General features: G+C 46.8%; 1 protein-coding gene across 2 annotated transcripts in view; it reads right to left on the bottom strand.

Annotated features, from left to right (window-relative positions):
* TRANK1 (tetratricopeptide repeat and ankyrin repeat containing 1) overlaps positions 1-22,762 on the bottom strand; it is a 338,849-nt gene that overhangs the window by 128,201 nt on the left and 187,886 nt on the right. For both annotated transcript variants that reach the window (XM_082258385.1, XM_082258386.1), the window contains exon 13: positions 18,005-18,181. In XM_082258385.1, coding sequence (XP_082114511.1) covers positions 18,005-18,181 — 177 coding nt within the window. The remainder of the gene's footprint in view (positions 1-18,004; positions 18,182-22,762) is intronic.

Genomic DNA, 22,762 nt, shown 5'->3' with positions numbered 1-22,762 from the left:
TGCGTCTGCCAATAAACATCAGAGAAATGGATTTAACGGTAAGTCAAAAATCCCATTTTCTCTTTCGTTCATTGACAGGCACAACTCACGATCTTCTGAACCATTGGGAGGTCCCAAAGCAATGTTAAACATGAGGGGTGGGAACAGCAAAAAAGACATTCCCAAGGCTAACTATAGCCAACCAGATAAACAGGAGCTCAACCAAAACAACTGGAGCACACCTGAAAAAAAAAGAAAAAAAAAAATACACCCTCAAAGAGGATGAGATCCTCTAAACATCAGCCTGCAAAAACTTTGCTGCCAAAGGAAGCATTCGCAGATGCCAACACATCCACTTTATAGAACTTTGTGAAAGTTTGCACAGACGACCAGGCCGCCTTGGAAACCTGCATCACGGACGCCTGATAACGGAAAGCCCAGATGGCACTGAACACCCGAGTAGAATGCACCTAGACAGGGAAAGAAGGAACCTGACCCTGAAGGGAATAGACCTATACCACCATCTGTCTGATCCATCTGGAAATGGTCGCAGAGGAAACGGACAACCCTTTCCAAGGCCCATTGGTACACATCCAAGGCATGCAAAGCAATTCCCTTAGGATGTTTTGGCCTGGGACACAGGGAAGGCAATGCAATGTCTTCAATTAAATGAAAATCAGAGACAACCTGAGGAAGGGACGACGGACAGGGGCGAAAAACCACCTAATCCATCTGGAAATGGTCGCAGAGGAAACGGACAACCCTTTCCAAGGCCCATTGGTACACATCCAAGGCATGCAAAGCAATTCCCTTAGGATGTTTTGGCCTGGGACACAGGGAAGGCAATGCAATGTCTTCAATTAAATGAAAATCAGAGACAACCTGAGGAAGGGACGACGGACAGGGGCGAAAAACCACCTAATCACTCTGAACCACCAGTAAAGTGAGTGACAGGATAATGCCGCCAATTCCAACACCCTGCACGCAGAGGTGAAAGCCACCAAAAAGGACACTTTCTGGGACAGGATAAGCAGGGCAATCTCCTGAAGATTCTCAAAACGAGGATTCTGGAGGACTGAGAGCACTGGAAGTGTCAAGTGCCTAACTCTCTAAAGAAAGGTACGCACCAGGGAGTATTTCGCCAAGGGCCGTTGAAATAAGACCGATCAAGCCAGACACCTGACCATTGATAGTACTCAAGGCCAGTTTCTGCTCAACCCCCCGTTGAAGGAAGGTCAAGATCCGAACCACCAAACAAGAGCGAGGATGAACCCCAAGAGACTCACACCACACAATGTACATGTTCCACGTACGATGGCAGATCTTCCTAGAAGTAGATCCACATCCAACCCAAAACCCTCCAGGGGGAGAGGGGAGACAGTTTCTCACTATACCAGGAACCAGGCGGGCACCGCTCCAGACGGAACCTCCTCTCCATCAAAATAAGGGCTGTTGGCCAGGAGTAACACTGCGACTCAGGCCAAGACCCGGTCGTATGCGACCTCGCAAAGAATTTAACTCGCAGGCCAGCCCCCGTCAGGTGGGGCTAGGTCGCAGCAGACCTAGCGTGAAGCTAAGGTCTGCGCGCACTCACTGGCCAGACTGGGGTGAGCACTGGATCTAGATTATCCAGCCCGTCGCCCAGTCCGGCAGTTGATAGCAGATCTCACAGGTAAAAAACCAGGAGAAAAATGTCTATAAAAAAAGAAAAAAATTGCCAGGACCAGAGATCCCAGCAACAATCTAAGTCCTTTTTCCTGACTAGGCATAAAAAAAAAAAACTGAGTACCTATAGCAGAGAGAGGGATTATACCCCCTGGGACTGCCCAAAGGCGTAGCCTGACTTTTTTTCTGCCTGGTGTCCTACTCCTGTAGGGGGCAGTATAACCCAACGATTAGGAGGATTAGGAGCTGTGTCAATGAACGAAAGAGAAATTATAGAACCCTTAATTTCTTTGTAAGTGGACAATATCTGCAGAGGATCAAATATTTATTTAAATGTATATATTTAATTTCATATATGGAGGTTTCCATCATTATTCACAAGTTATGATTTTGTATAATTTTGTGGTTTTATTCATATTATCGATTATACATATATGTTAGGTTGTAGGTGGTAATATAAGGCAATTTTGAAAGGTAATTATAGGGTAGAACTTGAATAGGCTGCCCTAAGTGCCACAAATGTCCCAAAGAAGCTTTTTTTAAAAAAATATTTTAGGAGTGAAAAAACGATTTTTTTTCTTACTGTAAAATCCTTTTCTCTGGTATTCATTGACTCTCTGGTGCTCTCCAGAGGAGGACACTAGGCGGGAAAAAAAAGGTTCAACTACGCCCATAGGGCAGTCCTAGGGGGTATACTCCCACTTCCTGCTCTAGCTCTTCAGTTTTGTAACAAGAAGTGTCAGAAGAACATAAACCTCAATTCATTAGAGGGGCGGGTGCTGTCTCTGTCAATGAGAGAAAAGGATTTTATGGTAAGACAAAAATCCAGTTCTCTTTCATTCATTGACTGACACAGCTCTATATATTTGACCCTTGGGACGTCCCAAAGCAGTGTCAATATGAGGGGCGGGAAGGACACAGCAAAAACATACTTCCCAAAAGCTAAACATAGCCAACCAGGAAAAACAGATGCTCAACCAGGAAACAACTTGAGCTCATCTGACAAAAAAAATACATTCAAAGAGGACAAATCCTCTCCAACAGCAGCCCACAAAACCTTGTGGCCAAAGACGGCATCAGCAGATGCCAACATATCTACCTTATAAAATTTTGTGAAAGTGTGCACAGACGACCAGGCAGCTGCCTGCAAACCTGCACCACTGATGCCAGATGACAGAAGGCCCAAGAGGCACTAAACGCCCTCGTAGAATGCGCCTTAACAGGAAAATGGAGGATCTTGACCCTCAATACAATAGGCCTGCACCACGGTCTGCCTGATCCATCTGGAATTGGTTGCAGCGGATGCAGCCAGCCCCTTTCGGGAGCCATCCTTAAGGACAAATAGGGAATCTGATTGTAACGACTCAGTCGCCACCAGGTTCACCCTGGTTGCCCAAACCACATCCAAAGAATGTAAGGCAATCCCTTTAGGGTGCTTACGCTTAGAACACAAGGAGACCAACACAATGCTTTTTTTTTTTTTTAAATGGAAAGCAGAGACGACCTTAGGAAGGAAACTGGCAGGGACGAAGCACCACTTTATCTCCGTGAACCACCAAGTAATGTAAACAACAAGACAGCTGCCAGCTCAGAGACCCTCAGTGCAGAAGAAAAAAAAAAACACAGAGAAGGCTACCTTCTAGGACAATGAAAGCAGAAGAATCTTGTGAATATTTTCCAACGGCGATTACTGAAGAACCGACAGCACCAAGTTGAAATCCAACGAGGGCAACAGAAACCGTACTGAGGGAGCCAAGTGGTTAACCCCCTGAACAAAAGTGCGAACCACAGAAAGCATAGGCAAAGAATGAACAAAGCAAACTGCCAATGGCAGGGTTCATACACATTTTCACCAATGAAATTCCATGACTTTTCCATGACTTCACGTAAATATTCATGACCTAATGTTTCATGAAATGTCTATGTATATGTGTTAAATAAGAAGAAAATCTATGTTACACCCAGCATATTTTTACTAATATAAATGACCAGCTTTGTAGTGTACAGTGGAATATGAAATATTTATTTAAATAACGCTTGCACAGTAACGACGTTTCATAACATAAACCCTGAGAACCGCTTAGAAATGGATTAACGTAATCCACAGGAGATATAACATAAATCAAGGGGAAGCAACTAAAAAATAAAAGTGTCCAGCAACACTGTTCTGAACATAAAGTGCCATAAATTGGCAGACTGGTATGGATAGCACAGACAGTGAGATGCACAAAATGCAGCACAGCAATCTTTTAGGCCCAAGCGATAGTCATGAGGTGCAGGCAGACTGGTATGGATGGCACAGATCTGATGGTGCACAAATGCGGCACTTACTTTTGGGAGAAAGAACAGTGGTGCTCCTGCTTGCCCAAATAAAGCTCTTCAGGTGGCAGTGAGTCATGAAGGTGCAGCTGGAAAAAATGCGGCGCTTACTATTCTTAGGCCGAACCTAACCGTTCCATGAGGCAGAAAAGAGTTCTCACAGAAACTAAGGCGACTCAGGATTGGATGCTTAATTATTTATTTACATTTATTTTTAACATTCCCGTAGGACTGGTACAGTAGGTGCTCGCAGTTTGCCCTACAGTCGGTCACTGGCCAGCAGCAGCCGAGGAAATGATCGTGCACCAATGACAGGCAGCGGGGAGGGCCGGGCCGCGGTTTGCCTGTAGTACAAAAATTCAGCCCAGCGCTCACTCCGAATGGGAAGACTGGCGTGCTGCTCTCCTCAGGCAGGGAACTCCAAAACGGGTACATAGAAAAGAAATGAAGAGGACTTGTTCCAGTTCACACATGGTGGATTCTTGTAACATGTTTTTATCTCTGCGTCTGTGAGTATGCATTTGGCATTTTTTAATTAAACAATTTGCAACAGTGACCACGGGTAATGCACTTCGCGGTTTGCCTGTATGTGACTTGCCAGCAGCAGCAAAGCAATCACAGGCAGCGGAAGCGTCACTGGAGAGCGGGCCGGCCGCATGAACGTGATGTCGCGGGGGTGCGGTAACTGAAACGGTTACCGCCCCCTTCCGCGTCATCATTACGTTCATGCGGCCCGCCCTCCAGTGACGCTTCCGCCGCCTGTGATTGGTTTGCTGCTGCTGGCCAGTCACATACAGGCAAACCGCGGCCCGGCCCTCGCCACTGCCAGCGATTGGTGCTTGGTGTATGATCTACTCCTCGGCTGCTGCGGACCCGGAAATGTGCACAAGCATAAAATAAAATAATTATACATTAATTTGCAATAAAAAAGTTTTAAGCATCCGCTCCCCCCGCCGCTGCCCACCGCTCCCCCCCGCTCCTCCCCAGATTTCCATGACTTTTCCAAAACATTTGTAAAATCGTACTTTTCCATGACCTTTCCAGGCCTGGAAAGTGTCTACTCAGAATTCCATAACTTTTCCAGGTTTTTAATGACCGTACGAACCCTGCAATGGCCGAACCTGTTCCCTGATGGTACCCGAGGCCAGATGCTACTCAACACTTCATTGGGGGAAGCAAACTCTGAATCAGGAATGGGAGTGAGCCCCAGGGGATTCACATCCGCATAGTACACTCTTCAAACGAGATGATAAATCTACCTTAATGTAGATTTACTAGCTTACAGCAGCATGGAAATCACAGATTCAAACAACCCTCTAGCCTTCAGCACCTGGCTTCGACAGCCAAGCCGTTAAAGCCAGCAACTGTAAAGAAAAATTTAAGATTGGCCCTTGAGCCAACAGATCTCCTCTAAGAGGACGTTTCCAAGGAGCATCGACGACCAACCGTAACAGATCTGCATACCAAGACCGGTGAGGCCAGTATGGAGCCACTAGGATGGCTGCAATCCCTTCTGCATCGAGCCTATGCAGGAGTCTTGGCAGAAGTTCCAGAATAGGAAAGCCGTATATCATAGACACCGGTCCCAGTGCGTCTGTAGCATCGGCCAGAGGATCCCAAGACCGTGCCACAAACCCAAACACGTTCCTGTGGAAAGGAGGGGCCAACAGAACTGACTGCTGAACACTGCTGAAACACCTTCGGAGGAAATGTCAGTTGAAGCGCTGGAGAGCAAAGCCACCGAAGCAGGGACCTTCTTGTACCCTGGCTCAACAGAATCTCTCTCTCTTGCAGAGGTCTCGTGTGGACAAATTTTGGATCTAATCCCATGGGAGAAACACCCTGGCTGAGGCCAAGACCCAGATAGTCCAACTAGGTGGATGGAACTAAAGCCAATAACTGGAAATTCAATTTCCAACCCGAACTCCTGCAGAGTCCACACAGTAATCTCCCAGTTGTCCGTCAGAATAGTCGGAGAAGAGTATCATCCAGGTATTCCAGTACCGCAATCCCCCGCTGGCGCAACAATAACACCAGGGCTAATAATTCACGAAAGCCCGAGGGGCTGAGGTGAGACCTCTTGCTAATGCTCCTTGCCCACGGCAAGCGGGGGGAAGCGCGGATGACCGACATATATCGGAATATGACGGTAAGCCGCCTCAATAATTGATAGAGGCCAGAAGATCCCCCTGAAGTAGGGATGCCACTACCATACAGATGGGACTCTATTCAAAATGTCAGAACTATTGGGCTAAAAGGAATTAAATAAGGGCCCATACATATTATTTTATATATTGTTATATGGGCATCCTGGCAGCCATCTTTGTCATGAGGTGAATGTAATTTCAACATCCTTGAGTGTATATTCTTACATGGAATTTTAGAGGCTTAGCAAAGACCTTCTTAAGCCAATAAATAAAAGGGGCCCAGACAACACGCCAAGATAAGGACTAGTCATGGTGTCAGGCTGGGTTATAAAGAGAGTGATGTCATTCTTGTCTTCATTTCAACAATGAACAAGGGATCAGGATGTTTCATTTTTTAAGGGCTCATTTAAAAATTGCTTGATGAAACATTATTGTTCATTGTGGTGAATGTATTAGCAACAATGTTATTGTATCGTTGTATTATATGAAGCCTGTACATAGATCTACTTAATTGAATAAGTTCAAGGAACGTTTTATATGTATCTACTTTTATAATATTCAACCAATATTCATTATATATTGGGGGAGGGACTCCTTTAATTATATATGTATTATTTTTGTTATAGTAGGTATAAGCTTCAAATATATAGAATAGGGTGATATGTATACAATTTCCTTTTTTGCATAAAGAACTAATTGGTATACAGGGATTTCACTTAAAGGTTTTTTTCACTTTCAAGGAATGTTAATTGCTGTGGTTTCAGACCCTATTCAAGCAATATATATTGTACAAAAGACAGTATTCTTAAAAGTAAGTTGGCATGATAGATAACATACTAAGATTTAGATTTTTCTCCAAAGCTTAGGTGAGAAGGTTATCTTTGAGAAAATAGTTGAATTAAACTATTTTCCCCCACATTATATACAAACCGTGCCCCCTGTTGATAATGGCGAGGTAGAGCCACATAGTGAATGAGGCCCATTCTGACGTGTTTTCACGTGGAAAAAATCCACACCCACATTCCCAAAGGATAAAAGTTTAATGTAAGTTAGAGATGGGAGAGATTCGGAAAGGTTAGGAAGGAAGTAGGATACTCTGAAGAGGTTCGGACACACTGATGGGAGACATTTGAAGCTGAGGCAGGCTATTCAAAAGTGACATCCCAGGCAACAGACATAGAAGTCTTTGGTAAAGTATACATTTCTATAGGCAATTTGCTTGCCATATACATCTGACTGAACCATTAGATTTTCTTTTATAGCATCAAGATTTGAATTTTCGATCATTCTAACTGCAGTATGACCCGTCTTTTTTCTAATCTTGGTAATTTATACACATATGTATAAATCTCCTTGAGGCTGATTTCAGTTCATAGTAAATGGAGCAGTTGTGATGTATTCTTAAAATAAATTAACTTAGTAGAAGTTTATTTTACCAAAAACAACCTTGACTTCTAGCAAGTCTTGGTGCATGCTGTAAGAATTTTTGTCCATGCATTTTTAAATGTTGAGTTGTGAACTGTTGGCTGAAAGAGGTCACGTGTCAAATCTGTCAAATTTTGTTCCCATATTTTGTGAGCTCATGAGAAGCTATTAATCACATTGGAGAAGTTATGGGTTTTGGTTACTTTGATATTCTGTAATAATATCCTTTGATTGTATTTCTCACAGTGCCTGCGTGATACATATTGAATTTTGTTCCACTTTTTGTATTTACTACCAGTTTTTAATATTATCCTGCACTGATTTTTATTTAATATATATATATTTTTGCACAAAATTGTATTCCTATTATATTCAAGTTAGCACCAATAAACGATCTCGAGTTTTTGTTGGTCATGGAAATAAGTTAAGAATCTCCTTAATTATAGATCCTTGCTTATTTGCATAAATAGGCACTGTTTATCAGAGCAGTATAAACATTCTAACAGAAACATCTGTTCCCACACAAAGCGGTTCAGAGCTTGAGGTCCAAGATTGGACGTACCTCGCTTTCCTTCCTGGGACCTGCAAACATGTTTGAATAAAACCCATGAAACAAATGTTCAGATTCTGAGACCGGAACAATCATCCCTTGTATTAGCAAGTTTTCACTGCTCCGAAGAGACCTCAAAGGCGGTCTGAGGATAAATGCAGGTTGGAAGGAGAGAACCGCACTAGAGGAGAAGATCGAAAACTCAATCTTGTAGCCAGGCCGAATCAACTCGTGCACCCACCTGTCAGGGAGATCCACGGGTTCGGAGGAAGCAAAGACATTCTCCCCCCACTCCAAACACGGGTGATGGCGCCCCTTCAGGCAGGGGAGGACTTGTCTTCAGGTCTGGAAGGACCCGCTCTCGGCATACCAGACCGGGTCCGCATGGAACCCCTGGAGGAGGTCCTTCCAGTGAGGCTCCGAACAGGCAATTCCCCCAAAAGCGTAGATCACATAAGGCCTTCTAGACAGCTTGGTCAACAGACGAGTATATTAGCCATATAATGCGCCTAAGGATCATTGCTGTCACAGACAGCCTGGAGACTAAGAGAGCCGCATCCAGAGAGGCATCACAGGAGGCTATTCCCCCCTCCAGATCCCAGCGTAAAAGCTTTGTCCATTCGGGAAAGTCAGGGACACCAATGCTATGGTGAACACCGGCCCAAGGACCGAACAGGCCACAATAAAAGGATCGTTTAAAAAAGGATCGTTTAAAACAGTGACTCCTCCACGGGAATTATGGTGGATTTATTTAGCCTAGAGAACTGACAGTCCCCCATAGGTGGGACTGCCCATGTACTCAACAGAGACTCCACAAGGGATACCGTCAATTGAAACGCTTAGGCACCGCCATATTGCGTTTAGAAGAACTCCACTGACTTGCAACAATTTTGTCACAGTAGGCGGGAAAAAGGGAATACCTTTGCCGCTTAAGAGGATCTGCGGGCCCCAAGGGGACCGGCGCCTCTGACGCAGTAACAGCTGCATCCCCAATGGTTTAAATTACCCGCACCGATACAATCAGGTCATCCACCAGCGCCTTTGCATGCGTATATGCAGTAAAAGAGGAATCATCCTCTCTGTCAGAGCGCTGGACGCAGACCCAGTCGAGTCGCTATATACTAAGCTCACCCTGAGAACATAACAAGCAGGGGAGGTCACCAACCTCAGTCCCGCAAGGAGACGCCGGCCAAAGGTCCACAAAAGGAGCAGCTAATAAACCCGCAAAAAAGCAAGAGGGTCGCCCTCCATAGAGGACATAATAGGATATAGCCCCTTGCGGGGGGCGCCTGCCGTCACGCAGACAGAGCACCCTTGCCCACACAATAATGGCTGCTACACTTAACTAAAAATGAAGCGCCCCAGGGCGCCACCCAGTTCAAGGGAGGTTCCAGGCTGACTATATGGCCAAACAGGTCGCAGCCTAAATTTCAGTGGAGGCCCAGCCGCAGTTGCCTGGATCCAGTCCGGCAGATGCCCAGGGAGAGAGTTGGGGCCTCAGCTAAACTCACCGATGCTGCCCCCCAATGGTGGCGCCCAAAGCGGCCACGTGGTTTAATAGACAGCAAGCCGCGGCTCAAGTTTTTGAGGGCGCCCAATTGCCAGGAAGCCCTAGGGCAGGGGGGGGGGGGGAAGGCGGATGCCTATCAGCAGCGCCATCAATAAAAAAAACCCAATAAAAAACCCAGTGGTGATCAAATACAACCAAAAGAAAGCCCCATTTGTGTTAAAAGATAAACATTTTGTTTGGGTACAGCGTTCCATCACTGCGCAATCGCCAGTTAAAGAAGCGCAGTGCCAAATAGCAAACAATTGCCTGGTCATAAAGGAGGTGAAATCTTCTGGAGCTGAAGTGGTTAAAGAGGAAAAAAATAGCAAAAAAAAAATCCGACACTCTGGGAAGTTATACTGGGGTTAGTATTATAAAAAGAATTTGAATGCCTGTGCCCCTGTACTGGATGAGAAAGAAACACAAATACAGTATATAAAGGCATAAAATCTGAAGGTTAAAATTTTTGTCAGGAGTTCTGCTTCAATGGTATTTTTAAATAAACACATCAGCAAGGAATAAAAAGCAAACGTCCTTCTTGCTATGTACAAGTTAGGATGGTTTCAGTGACCCAGTTTTAAAATCCACCAATCTAAAATGCAAATACATACTGTATATGGGGTCTATTCCATACCTGGACAACATAAAACCAAATGCTCTGTTTGTTTAAATGCCATGACTATACCCTGTAAATAAAATGTTTGCATTATTTTCCTATAAAACCAAAAAGTACTAAAATCCCATGGTAAGTGAACAAAATACATAAAAACAGTAGGTTTAATGCTTTCCCTGCCACGTACGTAGTTCTGCAGAAGACGATGAATTTCCACAAAGTCTCACAAGCCACCTATCGGCTTTAAATTAAAGTGAACGTTTTTCACGAACCCCCCCCCAAAAAAACTCTTTTCTGTGCACCGGATAGATTCTTGTTGTTTCAGTAAAGAGAACCTGTCACATCTCCACGCATGCCAAAGTGGGAGCAAAAATTCTTTGGCCATCATACACAGTTAACTCTAAACCGAAAAGGCACACGCAATTTTTAGTTTACCCAGCACAACCTTCTCTTTAACATTTTACCAAAAAAAAAGGTATTATAAGTTTTTATTGTGTGCACTAAATTAGATTTTACTGAAAATCTGCAGTTGACAAACTGCTGCACTAATACCGCATGACAAAAGTTTAAGCTGCCACTGTTTTATTCCAGAGGGTCTCTGCTTTCAAAAAAATTGAATTTAGGTAAGAAGTTACCGTAAAATTATTTTCTCTGAGTCCTCTGAAAGACGCAGCTCTGGAAGTTTCTTCACTAATGGGTTATGTGCACCCCCTTCAGGAGTAGCTAGGCAGTGAAAGCTTTCACTAGGCACGCCTTTAGGGGCCGTCCTATCCACATGACCCCAGACACACCTGCTAATAGAATCAGTTTCGTAGCAAAGCAGTGAAGGAGAACACAAGCAACCCCAACATAGAGGGACGGGAGCTGCATCTGTCAGAGGACTCTGAGAAAATAATTTTACAGTAAGTTCTTACAAAAATTCTATTTTCTCTTACATCCTCTGACAGATGCAGCTCTGGAAGTTTCTTCACTAATGGAACGTCCCATAGCAGTGCAGGCATGAGGGGTGGGAAGAACGCAACCAACGACTGCTAACATTTCAACAAGGCTAAAAAACGTAGCCAACAGGGCAACAGAAGTTCAACCAACATCAACAGGAGCTTACCCCAACACAAAAAAATTCACCCCTGAAAGAGAACACTCAGTCTCTTCAGCAACCAGCGGCCTGCAAAACTCTGCGGCCAAAGGAAGCATCAGAGGATGCCAGCACATCAATCTTGTATAATTTTGTAAAAGTGTGTTCAGACGACTAGGTCGCAGCTTTAAACACCTGAGCCACAGAAGCCTGATGGCGAAAAGCCCAAGAGACACTCGGCGCTCTAGTAGAATGTGCCCTCACAGGGAAAGGAGGAACCTGACCCTTCAATAAGCCTGAACAAAAGTCTATCTGATTCATTTTTATATGGTTGCAGCAGACGCAGCCGAACCCTTATGAGATCCCTCAGGAAGGACAAACAGGGAATCAGACGTCCGAAAGGATTCCGTGGCCGACAGGTAAACCTTGATCGCTCAAACCACATCCAGTGAATGCAAGGAAATTTCTTTGGGATACTTGGGCTTCGCACATAGCGAAGGCAACACGATATCTTCATTGAGGTGGAAAGCCAACACCACCTTAGGTAGAAAAGATTGGTTAGGTCGCAAAACAACCTTGTCCCTATGAACAACCAGATAAGGCAAACGGTAGGACAGAGCCGCCAATTCACACTCCGTGAGCAAAGGTGACAGCCACCAGAAAGGCAACTTTCTGAGAGAACAAGGGCAGAGAAATTTCTCTGATATTTTCAAAAGTAGGTCGTTGTAGAACGGACAAAACCAAATCCAGATCCCATGGAGGTAAAGGAGATCTCCTCAGCGTAGCCAGATGATGCACCCCCTGTATAAAGGTGCGAATCAAGGAACTAGTCGCCAAGGGATGCTGGAAGTAAATGGCCACAGCCGACACCTGACCATTTATCGTGCCCAATGTCAAAAACGTTGCAGGAAAGCGAAGACCCCCGCCACCGAAAGGGGGCGAGGATGAAACCCTAGCGACTCACACCAGGCAATAGACATCTTCCAAGTACGATAAGAAACACAGGTAAAAACTCTTAATCACAAGAAGATGGAAATCTCAGGAGATACCATCTCCATCTGATATTGTTACATTACTTAATCAGCAATGTGAGATGGAAAAAATTATGGCTACTATAAGTTCGGCGAAGAAAATATTTGCGGTTAGATGGAATCCATGGCTAAACAATCTAAGATGTATGGTGACAATGGATTAGATAAGGTATGTGTGTCAATGTAAGGATTGCTTAGTAGGAATGAATTTATTGATCTTGAAGTAAAATGTGAATGGGCTATGGGGAATAGGTCTCTCTTCTATTATAAGATCGACGTCTAGTGACGATAGATATATATATATATATATATATATATATATATATATATATATATATATATATATATGGAAACCCTATTGGGTGACGCTTAAACTGATTAGGATGGTAGGTTCCCCTTTCCTATTTCTCTCCCTGTTCTTTCCTCCTCTCCCCCCCCCCTTTTTTTTTTTTTTTAAAAAGGTAAAATGTTATGATCAATAATTTTATTGCAACATTTTATGTTGATATTTTGCTGTTTTTTGTTTCTTTTGTGTATGTGTATTGTTATTTTTTATTTTTTTTGGAAAATTACAATAAAAGTGATGTTGAAAGAGAAACATAGGTAAAAATAAACAAAAAAGGGCGCACGGACCTAGCGCATTATCCTCAAAAATAGGCTTTATTAGTACAACATGTAAAATGGCTACTCACAAACAAAGGTAGAAAAAAAGTCATATCAAGCTCAATCCCTCCAATGTTAGGAATAGTCCATGCATTAGTCCATAATCCTGTTAAGATGATGGCTGACGCGTTTCGAGGCTCAGCCTCTTCCTCAGAGCCACTGTGTCATGACCTACTCATAAGTTTAAATAGCAATCAATAACTCGAAACCTCCTCCCTCAGGTCTTAGGAGACCCTCCCTCTAGGGGTGTGGCAGTGATGCTATATCCCTCTCCCTCATGCAGCACTGTCAATTAACCCCCAACAGGGCCAGTTAATGGAACCCATGTAATGAATGCACCACAATTTCATCATCAAAACAAGTTAAAACAGCCATTTTAAATATTTTAGTTTATTTAAAAACTTATGAGTAGGTCATGACACAGTGGCTCTGAGGAAGAGGCTGAGCCTCGAAACGCGTCAGCCATCATCTTAACAGGATTATGGACTAATGCATGGACTATTCCTAACATTGGAGGGATTGAGCTTGATATGACTATTTTCTACCTTTGTTTGTGAGTAGCCATTTTACATGTTGTACTAATAAAGCCTATTATTGAGGATAATGCGCTTGGTTGGTGCGCCCTTTTTGGTTTCTTTTTACCTGTAGTACTGTTGGGCTACCCCAGTCCTTTTTGGGCAGCAAGACTCTAGCCATCCGAGACGCCATATGTGAGTCTCGTGGGAAGTGTGGTCGGGGAGCTTGGATTCTAAGCGCAGGAGAGAGGTGGTATCACCATATTGATTTGGTACGATAAGAAACATCCTGGAAGTCGCCTTCCTAGCTCTCAACAAGGTAGGAATTACAGAAGCAGAGAGACCTCTGTCCCTCAATACCTGGCCTTCAACAGCCACGCTGCTAAAGCCAGTGACCATAAAGCATGCTTGAAGATCGGCCCTTGAGACAGCAGATCCTCTCTCAGAGGCAGCCACCAGGGAGGTCGGTGTACCAAGATCGTCGCGGCCAGTCTGGGGCCACCAGAATCACCTGCACCTTCACCGCCGCCAACCTGCGGAGGAAGCTGGACAACAGTTGTATCGGAGGAAAGGCATAAATCAGCCAATATTGGCTCCAAGGCGCCGCCAATGCATCTATGGCACCCGCCAGGAGATCTCGAGCCCTGGCTACAAACCTCTCCACCTTGTCGTTCAGACGAGACGCGAACAGATCCACCTCCGGAATTCCCCACCGGGCACATAGGAGGCAAAACACCTCTGGATGCAGGGACCATTCCCCCTGATCCAGGGACCGACGACTCAGGTAGTCCGCTTGCCATTTCTCCACTCCTGGAATGTGAACAGCGGAGAGAGCTGTAAAGTTCGCCCCGGCCCAACACAAAAACACAGCCACTTCCTTGCCCACCCGGGCACTCCTGGTGTCTCCTTGGTGATCGATGTAAGCCACAGCCATGGCATGTCAGATTGCACCCGAACTGGGAGACTGTGGAGTCGAGACATCCAATGGAGCAGGCAGAGTTTGATCGCCCTGAGCTCCAGAATATTTATTGGTAAGGAGGATTCCTACGTTGACCACAGACCTTGGGCACAAAGCGTGTCCAACACCCTATTCCAGCCCGTCAGGATGGCATCCGTGGTGACCACTGCCCACAACATCGGCAAGAACGAATTGCCTTGGCACAGAGCAGGCGACAGAAGCAACCACGATAGCTCCGACCTTGTGAGACGTCTAGATATATCATCCTCTAGAAAGACCGTGGATCTTGTTCCATTTGCAAGGATCTCTGCTGTAGAGGGCTTGTGTGAAACTGGGCAAATGGAGCCGGCTCAAAGGCCGACACCATCAGCCCCAGAGATCTCATGTAGGTCCGCAGGGAGGAGAGGTCGTTGTCCATAAGGAACCTGATCTCGCCCTGCAAAGTCAGAACTTTTTTTCCACTAGGAGAAAAACTTTTGCTTGAGCGGAGTCCAATACCATGCCCAGATAATTCAGATGTACTGACGGGGTCAGTGCAGACTTCTGGAAGTTCATGGTCCACCCGAACTCCAGGAGCGTCTGAACCATGACTGTCAGATCGCCCGACAGAGTGGCACACAAGCTCGCCCTGAACAGGAGATTGTCCAGCTAACCGAGGACCGCAATCCCCTCCTTTGCGCAGCAAAGCTAGTACCGGGGCTTAAACCTTGGTGAAGACCCTCAAACAAGGATGTGCAGATAAGCATCCTTTAAATCAATGGAGGCCAGAAAATCTCCTTGGAGTAAAGATGCCACCGCCGACCGGACGGATTCCATCCGAAACTTCTGTACCTGCACGAGGCGGTTTGGAGACTTGAGGTCCAGAATTGGACACATCTTGCCCTCCTTCCTGGGCACTGTGAACAGGTTTGAGTAAAAAAAAAAAACCTTGAAACCTGTCCCGCTGAGAAACCTGGACATGCTGGGCGAAACCGAAATTAGATCTTGTACCCTGTACAAATCAATTTGTGAAGCCATTTGTCTGGAATCCCAGACGTCCAGGGTTCTCAAAAGTAATGCAGATATCCCCCCACCCCTGAACCAGGTGAGGGTGTCCCTCCATGCAGAGGAGTGTTTTCCTCGCACCGGACTGACCGGTCTTGGGCTCACCCGACCAAATCATCTAGTCTTCTCCGGAGGCTCTGAACGGTTTGCCTTTTTCCTGCGCCCCAGAGGCACGAAAAAAGCCCCCCCGGTGAGCCTGGAAGGGAGGTCCCCACATACTGCGAGGTGCTTTACTTTTGCAAAATGGGGGAGAAGAGTACTCTTACCCCCAGTTAGACCCTTGAATAGCACATCCAAGGAGTCACCAAAAAAGGCATTCATCCAAAAAAGGGGAAAATCAGACACGGCCTTCTTAGAAGCCTGGTCCACTGATCAGTTCTTCAACCACACCATGCGGCATATGGCGATCCCCACCGCAGACAACCTGACGACTAGAGAAGCCTCATCCATGGCCGCATCACACAGGTACACCATGTCCTGGGTCACCTGAGCCGTGAGCTCAAGGAGATTTGGAGGGACTGGCGCAGCCAGCAAGCTGCTCCTGAGCAGCTTGATCCATTGTGTAACCGTCTGAGAACTAGGACAGAGGCGAACACAGGTTTAAGAATCAAACCCGAGGTTTGATTGTGCAGGTGGCGGGAAGTGATTCCATGCGCCTGTCCACCGGGTCCTTAAACACCGGGGAGTCTTCTTCCACTGGCACCACAGTAGAGTTGTTCAACCTGGAAACAATGTGATCCCCCTTAGGGGACACTTTCCGGCGATTGGAAACTGAGTCTGCAAAATGATAACAGCGCTGAAAGCGCTTGGGCACCGCCAGCGTGTGCTTAATGCGCCGCCATTGCTCATTCACGATATCGTGAAAATCCTCGGGACTAGGAAAAACCTGACCCGACTTCTGGGATTTGCAGGAGACAAAAACAACCCGCTGTCCTGACTGCGTGGGCTCATCATCTATATGCAACGTCTCCCTTACTAATTGTATCAGTACTTCCATCAAAGCGCGTTCTCGCGCTGCAGCTGAGGAGGACTCATCCTCCTCACCTTTGAACTGTGAGGACAGGGATCCCTCAGGGAAAGCAGTGTCCGTGGCAACCACATCATGCTCTGATCAAAGTACTGAGGGAGCATCGGCTGTACTGTCCCTTAAAATCGTGGCCGCAAAATGTATTGCGCCATACCGCTCTGCTACCTGAGTCCCCCATTAAGGTTGCAAGAGCAACATATGTCAGAGGAAAAAACACTTTATATTTTAACCCCCTGGAGCAGCAGCGCTGTTACTATATTCAGCTTGCAGAGAACGCTGGACAGGAAGTGACCAAAGAAACACTAGAGGCCGAGCAGTGCCTGTGTACAAACAGGCTAACACAAAATGGTGCCTAATGTTACAGTATAGGAAGCTCAAGGAAAATGGCTGCCACCCATACAGCGCGGTTGCCTACACTTAAGATGGTACCCGAAAACGGTGCCAAACACTCAGGGAGATAAAGCAAATGGCTGCTGCCCTTACATAGATGCAGCTTGATGCCCACACTTAAAATGGCAGCTGAAAGCGGCGCCAGAGGTCAGGAGCCAAGGGAATGAGGCCTTCACGGGGAACTACCACAGGGTAATATTGTCACACCCCTTCCCCCAGGCGTTAGTCGCTGCTATAGCGCCCCCAGCGGGAGCAGGGAGGGCAGGACCCATAATGTCAGGCCAGGGGTATATTTTAGGAAACACAGCCCTTTTATCCCCAGGAGTGGGCCCACAGCTCCCCCACAGGCGTCTGTCCCAGGGACATGGGGGGCTTGCATCACTCACCATACCATGGACCGTGGGGCTCTGCTTCGATGCAACTCGCCTCCCACCCTGAGTGGGGGTGCTGCCAGCAAAGAGGGGTACGCTGCAACTCAGGGCGTTTTAGGTTCAGGCGTCCCGGCGAAAGCATCTGTTCGCAGGCTCGTCCCCATCCCTCGTGGCTCGTTTGTGGCGAGGCCTGGATGGACCACAACCTGTTCACGCTTGTTGGCCAGGCTGGGAGACCTTAAGGATCTAGATTATCCAGTGCGAAACCTCAGCCCGGCTGTCGTTTGTAGTTCACCAGGAGGATCCCCCTGACACTAGCTAGGGATAGTGAGTAAAGAAAAATAAACATAAACAAACATTTCTTAAAAGAAAAGAAAAACTGAGACTGGAGTCCCAGCAGGAAACCTGGGTCCTACTCCTAAGCTAGGCAGCAAGAAACTGATTCTATAAACAGGTGTGTCTGGGATCATGTGGATAGGACGGCCCCTAAAGGGGTGCCTAGTGAAAGCTTTCACTGCCTAGCTACTCCTGAAGAGGGCGCACATAACCCATTAGTGAAGAAACTTCCAGAGCTGTGTCTGTCAGAGGACGTAAGAGAAATATAGATTTGATGATTTTAACTAATCATAAGAACTAAAATGCAAAAATAGCTCTGGCAGCAAAAGTGTTCAAGAGATGCTTACCTTTGTTACTCAAAGCAATAGAAACTGCAGTGTGCAGAGGGTTGTCTCCTTTAGCACTGCAAAGACTCTTTGGATCTCCACCATTGCACAACAACAAAGCTGCCATGGCTAAATCGCCTCTCTTTAAACAAGTACAAATTGGATGTTCATGCGCGGCGCCAATGCCATTCGGAGAAACTGTGGAGGGAGAAAAAAAATAAAATTTTATACCATGTGTAACCCTGTTTTGGGCTTTTAGCCAACAGCCCACCCATTTTCATTAAGTAGTAGTAAAGACTTCTTTTTGACTTTTATCTGCAATAAGCATATAATAAGGCTTACCTGTAGGTACAGTGAATATCTTTTAAACTTACACTAAGATATTCACACTGCATGCAGCCAGTGACATCACCAGTGCATGCGCTCTGAAGGCCGTCCCTTTAGAGCTTTGTGTTGCGGCCGTGACTCCTGCGTGCATACGTGGGAGTGATGTCATCACATCTCGGCCAATCAGATGACTAGAGCACTCAACCCGTACGGAAGCCCGGGTGAATATGGAAGCCCTGTCAACGGTGACCGAGCGCCGCTGGAGGGCTTCGTTCTAAGGTAAGTATTTCATCAAGTGCTAGTATGCAATGCATACTAGCACATTATGCCATTGTCTCGCAGGGTTTTGTTTTTTAATAAAAAGGTTCTTTACTACCACTTTAATCAAGCATTACAAAACACAGTATCTTAGACTTAGATAATTGGGATGTCCTAAAGAAATGCAACTGAGGGATGGGCAACACAGCAACAAATGCTAAGAGGCAAACAGAGGGCTCAAAAACTAATTGAAGCACCTTACTTCTGAAAATGGCATAAAAAAAAATCTAAAAAATCTACCTGGTAAACCTCAACAAATGTGTGAACAGAAAACCAAAGTAGCAACTTTGCAAATCTGGACAACAGATAACTGTAGGCTTGGATGATGACCTGCCCATTCCATCTGGCAATGGTAGAACACAAGGCAAGATGTCCCCTGCGGGGGGACCCCCACAAATGAAAAAGAGCGAATCACATTGCCTAAGAGAAGCAGAAGCTACAGAGGTAAACTTGCACAGGGTGTACCACATCCAAACAATGAAGGGCAATCTCCTTGAATATTTTGGAGCAGGACAAAAAGAGGCGATGTCCTAGTTAAGCTGAAGTAGAAGACCACTTTAGGAAGAAAAGAGGCCCTAGGCAAAAAGACGACATTATCCCTATACAACACTAGAAAGGATTAATTAAAGGATAGGGCTGCTAACCCAGAGACATGTTTTGCAGAAGTGAAAACTTCAGAAAATACAATCATGTGAGTGGACAGTGGGATTTCCCTGCTAGGTTTAAATGGAGGTTTCTGAAGAACCAATAAAACTAAGTTGGGGTCCTGTGGAATGACTAGCTAAATTTGAGGCTTGGTTGTACCGAAAGTGGTTGTAAAGTGATAGGGTTTTTTTCTTCATGCATTCTTTGCATGAATGTAAAAACTGGATTTTTGGGGGGCGTGGCCGCATGGGCATGTGAGAAGTCATATCTCACGGAGCTCCCGTTGCTGATCTGGTAATCCACTTGTTGCCCCGGCCGGCTATCTCTACCAGACCCACCGGATTCCGCTTCCTGAGTCTCCCCTGCACGCCACGAAACCTTGCATGCTGCGATCCGGAGCCGCCATGACCAGGGGGAGCAAGCAGAAAGAAGGCAGTGTTACTGTCCCTGCCAGCCAAGATGGCGCCGGCCCTGGGACGCCGCAGCACACATCCCGCGGGCTGGAGAAGAATAAAGACACTGGCACCAAACCTAAATCAACTCGCCCTGGGGGCAAGGACTGTACAGGGGACATACTTCTGTATACCAAGGGGCTATGCGACATTCCCGGGACCCAGCACTGCTGACTCTGCACACCCTGCTGATACACAGGTACCTGGGGACATGACATGCGGCCTGGGGGACGCAGGGATCCCTGAGCAGCCTGCTCTGGATTTGGAGACAGAGGGGGATACAAATGTGGATGATCAGCCCACCCTAGGCCAAATCTTGCAAGCTGTGCATAGCTGTACTGCCTCAGTGAATATAGTGAAAGACAGGCTGGGGGGTCTCACTGAGGAGGTTGCTCTCCTCAGGCAGGACTTACAAAAAACTGGATTTTTGTCTTACCGTAGAATCCTTTTCTCTGAGGTTCACTGACAGACACAGCTTCAATTCTTCAGACCAGTGGGCTTATGCTACTCTCTCTTTTCAGTAGTAGGAATAGCTGGAAACCTTTTTGATTACACCCCTAGGGCAGTCCCAGAGGGTATACCATCACTTCCTGCTGTAGGATTCCAGTTTGTAACAAACAGCGTCAGAAGAACAAATAACTCAACCCCAACAGAGGGGCAGGTGCTGTGTCTGTCAGTGAACCTCTGAGAAAAATTCTATTTTCTCTTACGTCCTCTGACAGTTGCCACCCATCCATATTAGCCTTCACTATTGGGATGTCCCCAAACAGTGCAGGTGTGAGGGGTGGGAAGACGCAACCAACTGAAAAGGTAACGAAAAAACACCCCACGGAAGAGACAGAAAAAAATATGTCTCTGCAAACAACCGCCGCACTCAAAACTTTGTGGCCAAAGAAAGCATCCGAGGATGCCAATACATCAATTCTGTAGAATGTTGTGAAAGAGTGCACAGACGACCAGGTCGCCGCATTGCACACCTGAGCCACAGAAGCCTGATGGTGAAAAACCCAACAGGCACTGACGGCTCTAGTAGAAAGGGCCTTTACAGGAAAAGGAGGAACCTGACCCTCGACGGAATAGGCCCGAACAATCGTCTGTCTGATCCACTTAGAAATGGTTGCCGTGGACACGGCTGAGCCTTTTCTAGGTCTCTCAGGAAGAACAAACAGGGAATCAGACTGCCAAAAAGAGTCCATGGCAGACAGGTAAACCCTGACTGCCCAGACCACATCCAAGGAATGCCAGCCACCTCCTTGGGATGCTTGAGCTTCGCACAAAGCGCAGGCAACACGATATCCTCGTTGAGGTGGAATGAAGACACCACCTTGGGAATAAAAGACTGATTGTGTCGCAGAACCACTTAATCTCCATGAAGTCCAGAGAATGAGAATGGCAAGACAAAGCCGTTAATCCAGACACTCTGCGAACAGACGTGATAGCCCCCAGAAAGGCAACTTCCTGGGCCAACACAGGCAGAGGAATATCTCTGATAGTCACAAAGGGAGGTCGTGGTAACACAGACAACACCAAACTCAGGCAAGGGAGCCTTCCATGAGGGAACCAGAAGCCGCACCCCTGGAATGAAAGTGCGAATCAAAGAATTTGATGCCAAGGGAAGCTGGAAAAAGACGGCTAAGGCCGACAACCGACCCTCGACCGTGGTCAGCGCCAAACGCTGATCCGCCCCTTCCTTTAGGAATGCCAAAACCTTTGCCACGAGGAGGAGCGAGGATGGAAACCATGCGACTCGCACCAGGCAATATACGCTGTCCAGGTGCGATGAGAAATCTGTCTAGAAGTAGCTTTACGAGCCTTCAATAAGGCAGGGGTGACCGCATCTCTCAAGACCAGGCTTTTAACAGCCACGCCGTTAAAGCCAGAGACTGTAAAACAGGATGGAAGATCGGCCCCTGAGATAGAAGATCTTCTCCCAGCGAAGCGGTCAAGGAGGCGCGACAGCCACCTGAACGACGACCGCGTACCAGGACTGACGTGGCCAGTCTGGGGCCACCCGAATTCCTGGAGCGTCACGTGAACCGTCACGGCCAGATCGCTCGTCAAAATTGCACACGAGCTCGACCTCAAGAAGAGGTCGTCCAGGCAACTGAGGACCGCAATCCCCTTGAAACGCAGTAAAGCCCGCACTGGAGCCAAAACCCTGGTGAAGACCCTGGGAGCCGAAGCGAGACGGAAGGGTAATGCCACCAACTGGTAGGTAGTACTCCCCAGCCACCGCAAAGCGGAGATATCTCCAATGACCCTCGTGGATAGGGATGTGCAGATACGCATCCTTCAAGGTGATGGAGGCCAGGAAGTCCCCCGGACTCAACGACACCACTACCGACCGGATAGATTCAATCCGGAACGTCTGTACCCTCACAAAGTTGGTCAGAGACTGTAGGTCCAGAATTGGACACACTTCGCCCTCTCTACTGGACACCGTAAACAGGTTGGAATAAAACCACGAAACCTGTCCCGTGAAGGCATGGGCACAATGGCTCCATTGGCGAGCAGATCTTGCACCGCCCCCATGAGATCTCTGAGACAATCGGGAGTCGTTGGACAGAAAGAACCTATCTGCGGGGAGAGATCGAAACTCGACCTTGTACCCTGAACGAATCAGCACGTGAACCCACCTGTCCCGAATGCTGGACAACCAGGGTTACAGAAAGCAACGCAGATGTCCCCCCACCCCGAAGACGATTGAGGGTGTCCCTTCAGGAAGAGGTGGACTGGGCCGCCGAACCAGACTGACCGGCCTTTGGTTTCCCCGACCACAGCTTCTTGTGCCCACCGGAAGGCCTAAAGGATTTGCCCTTGTTCTGTTTCCGGGAGGCCCGAAAGGACCCACGCTGAACATGGAAGGAAGGCCCCCGACCTACCCATAGTAACCTGGGGCAACAGAGTACTCATACCCTCCGTTAGCCACATTCATCAACTCATTCAGAGTGAATCCCAAAAAGAGGACTCCCCACATAATGAAACATCAGACACCGTCTTTTCGGAAGCGTGGTCAGCCGACCAGCTTGTTAGCCAA

The sequence above is a fragment of the Pelophylax lessonae genome (assembly GCF_965119305.1).
Source record: "Pelophylax lessonae genome assembly, chromosome: 5".
NCBI lineage: Eukaryota > Metazoa > Chordata > Amphibia > Anura > Ranidae > Pelophylax > Pelophylax lessonae.
The sequence above is the reverse complement of the archived record's forward strand: the minus strand, read 5'-3'. Positions and strand labels throughout refer to the sequence as shown.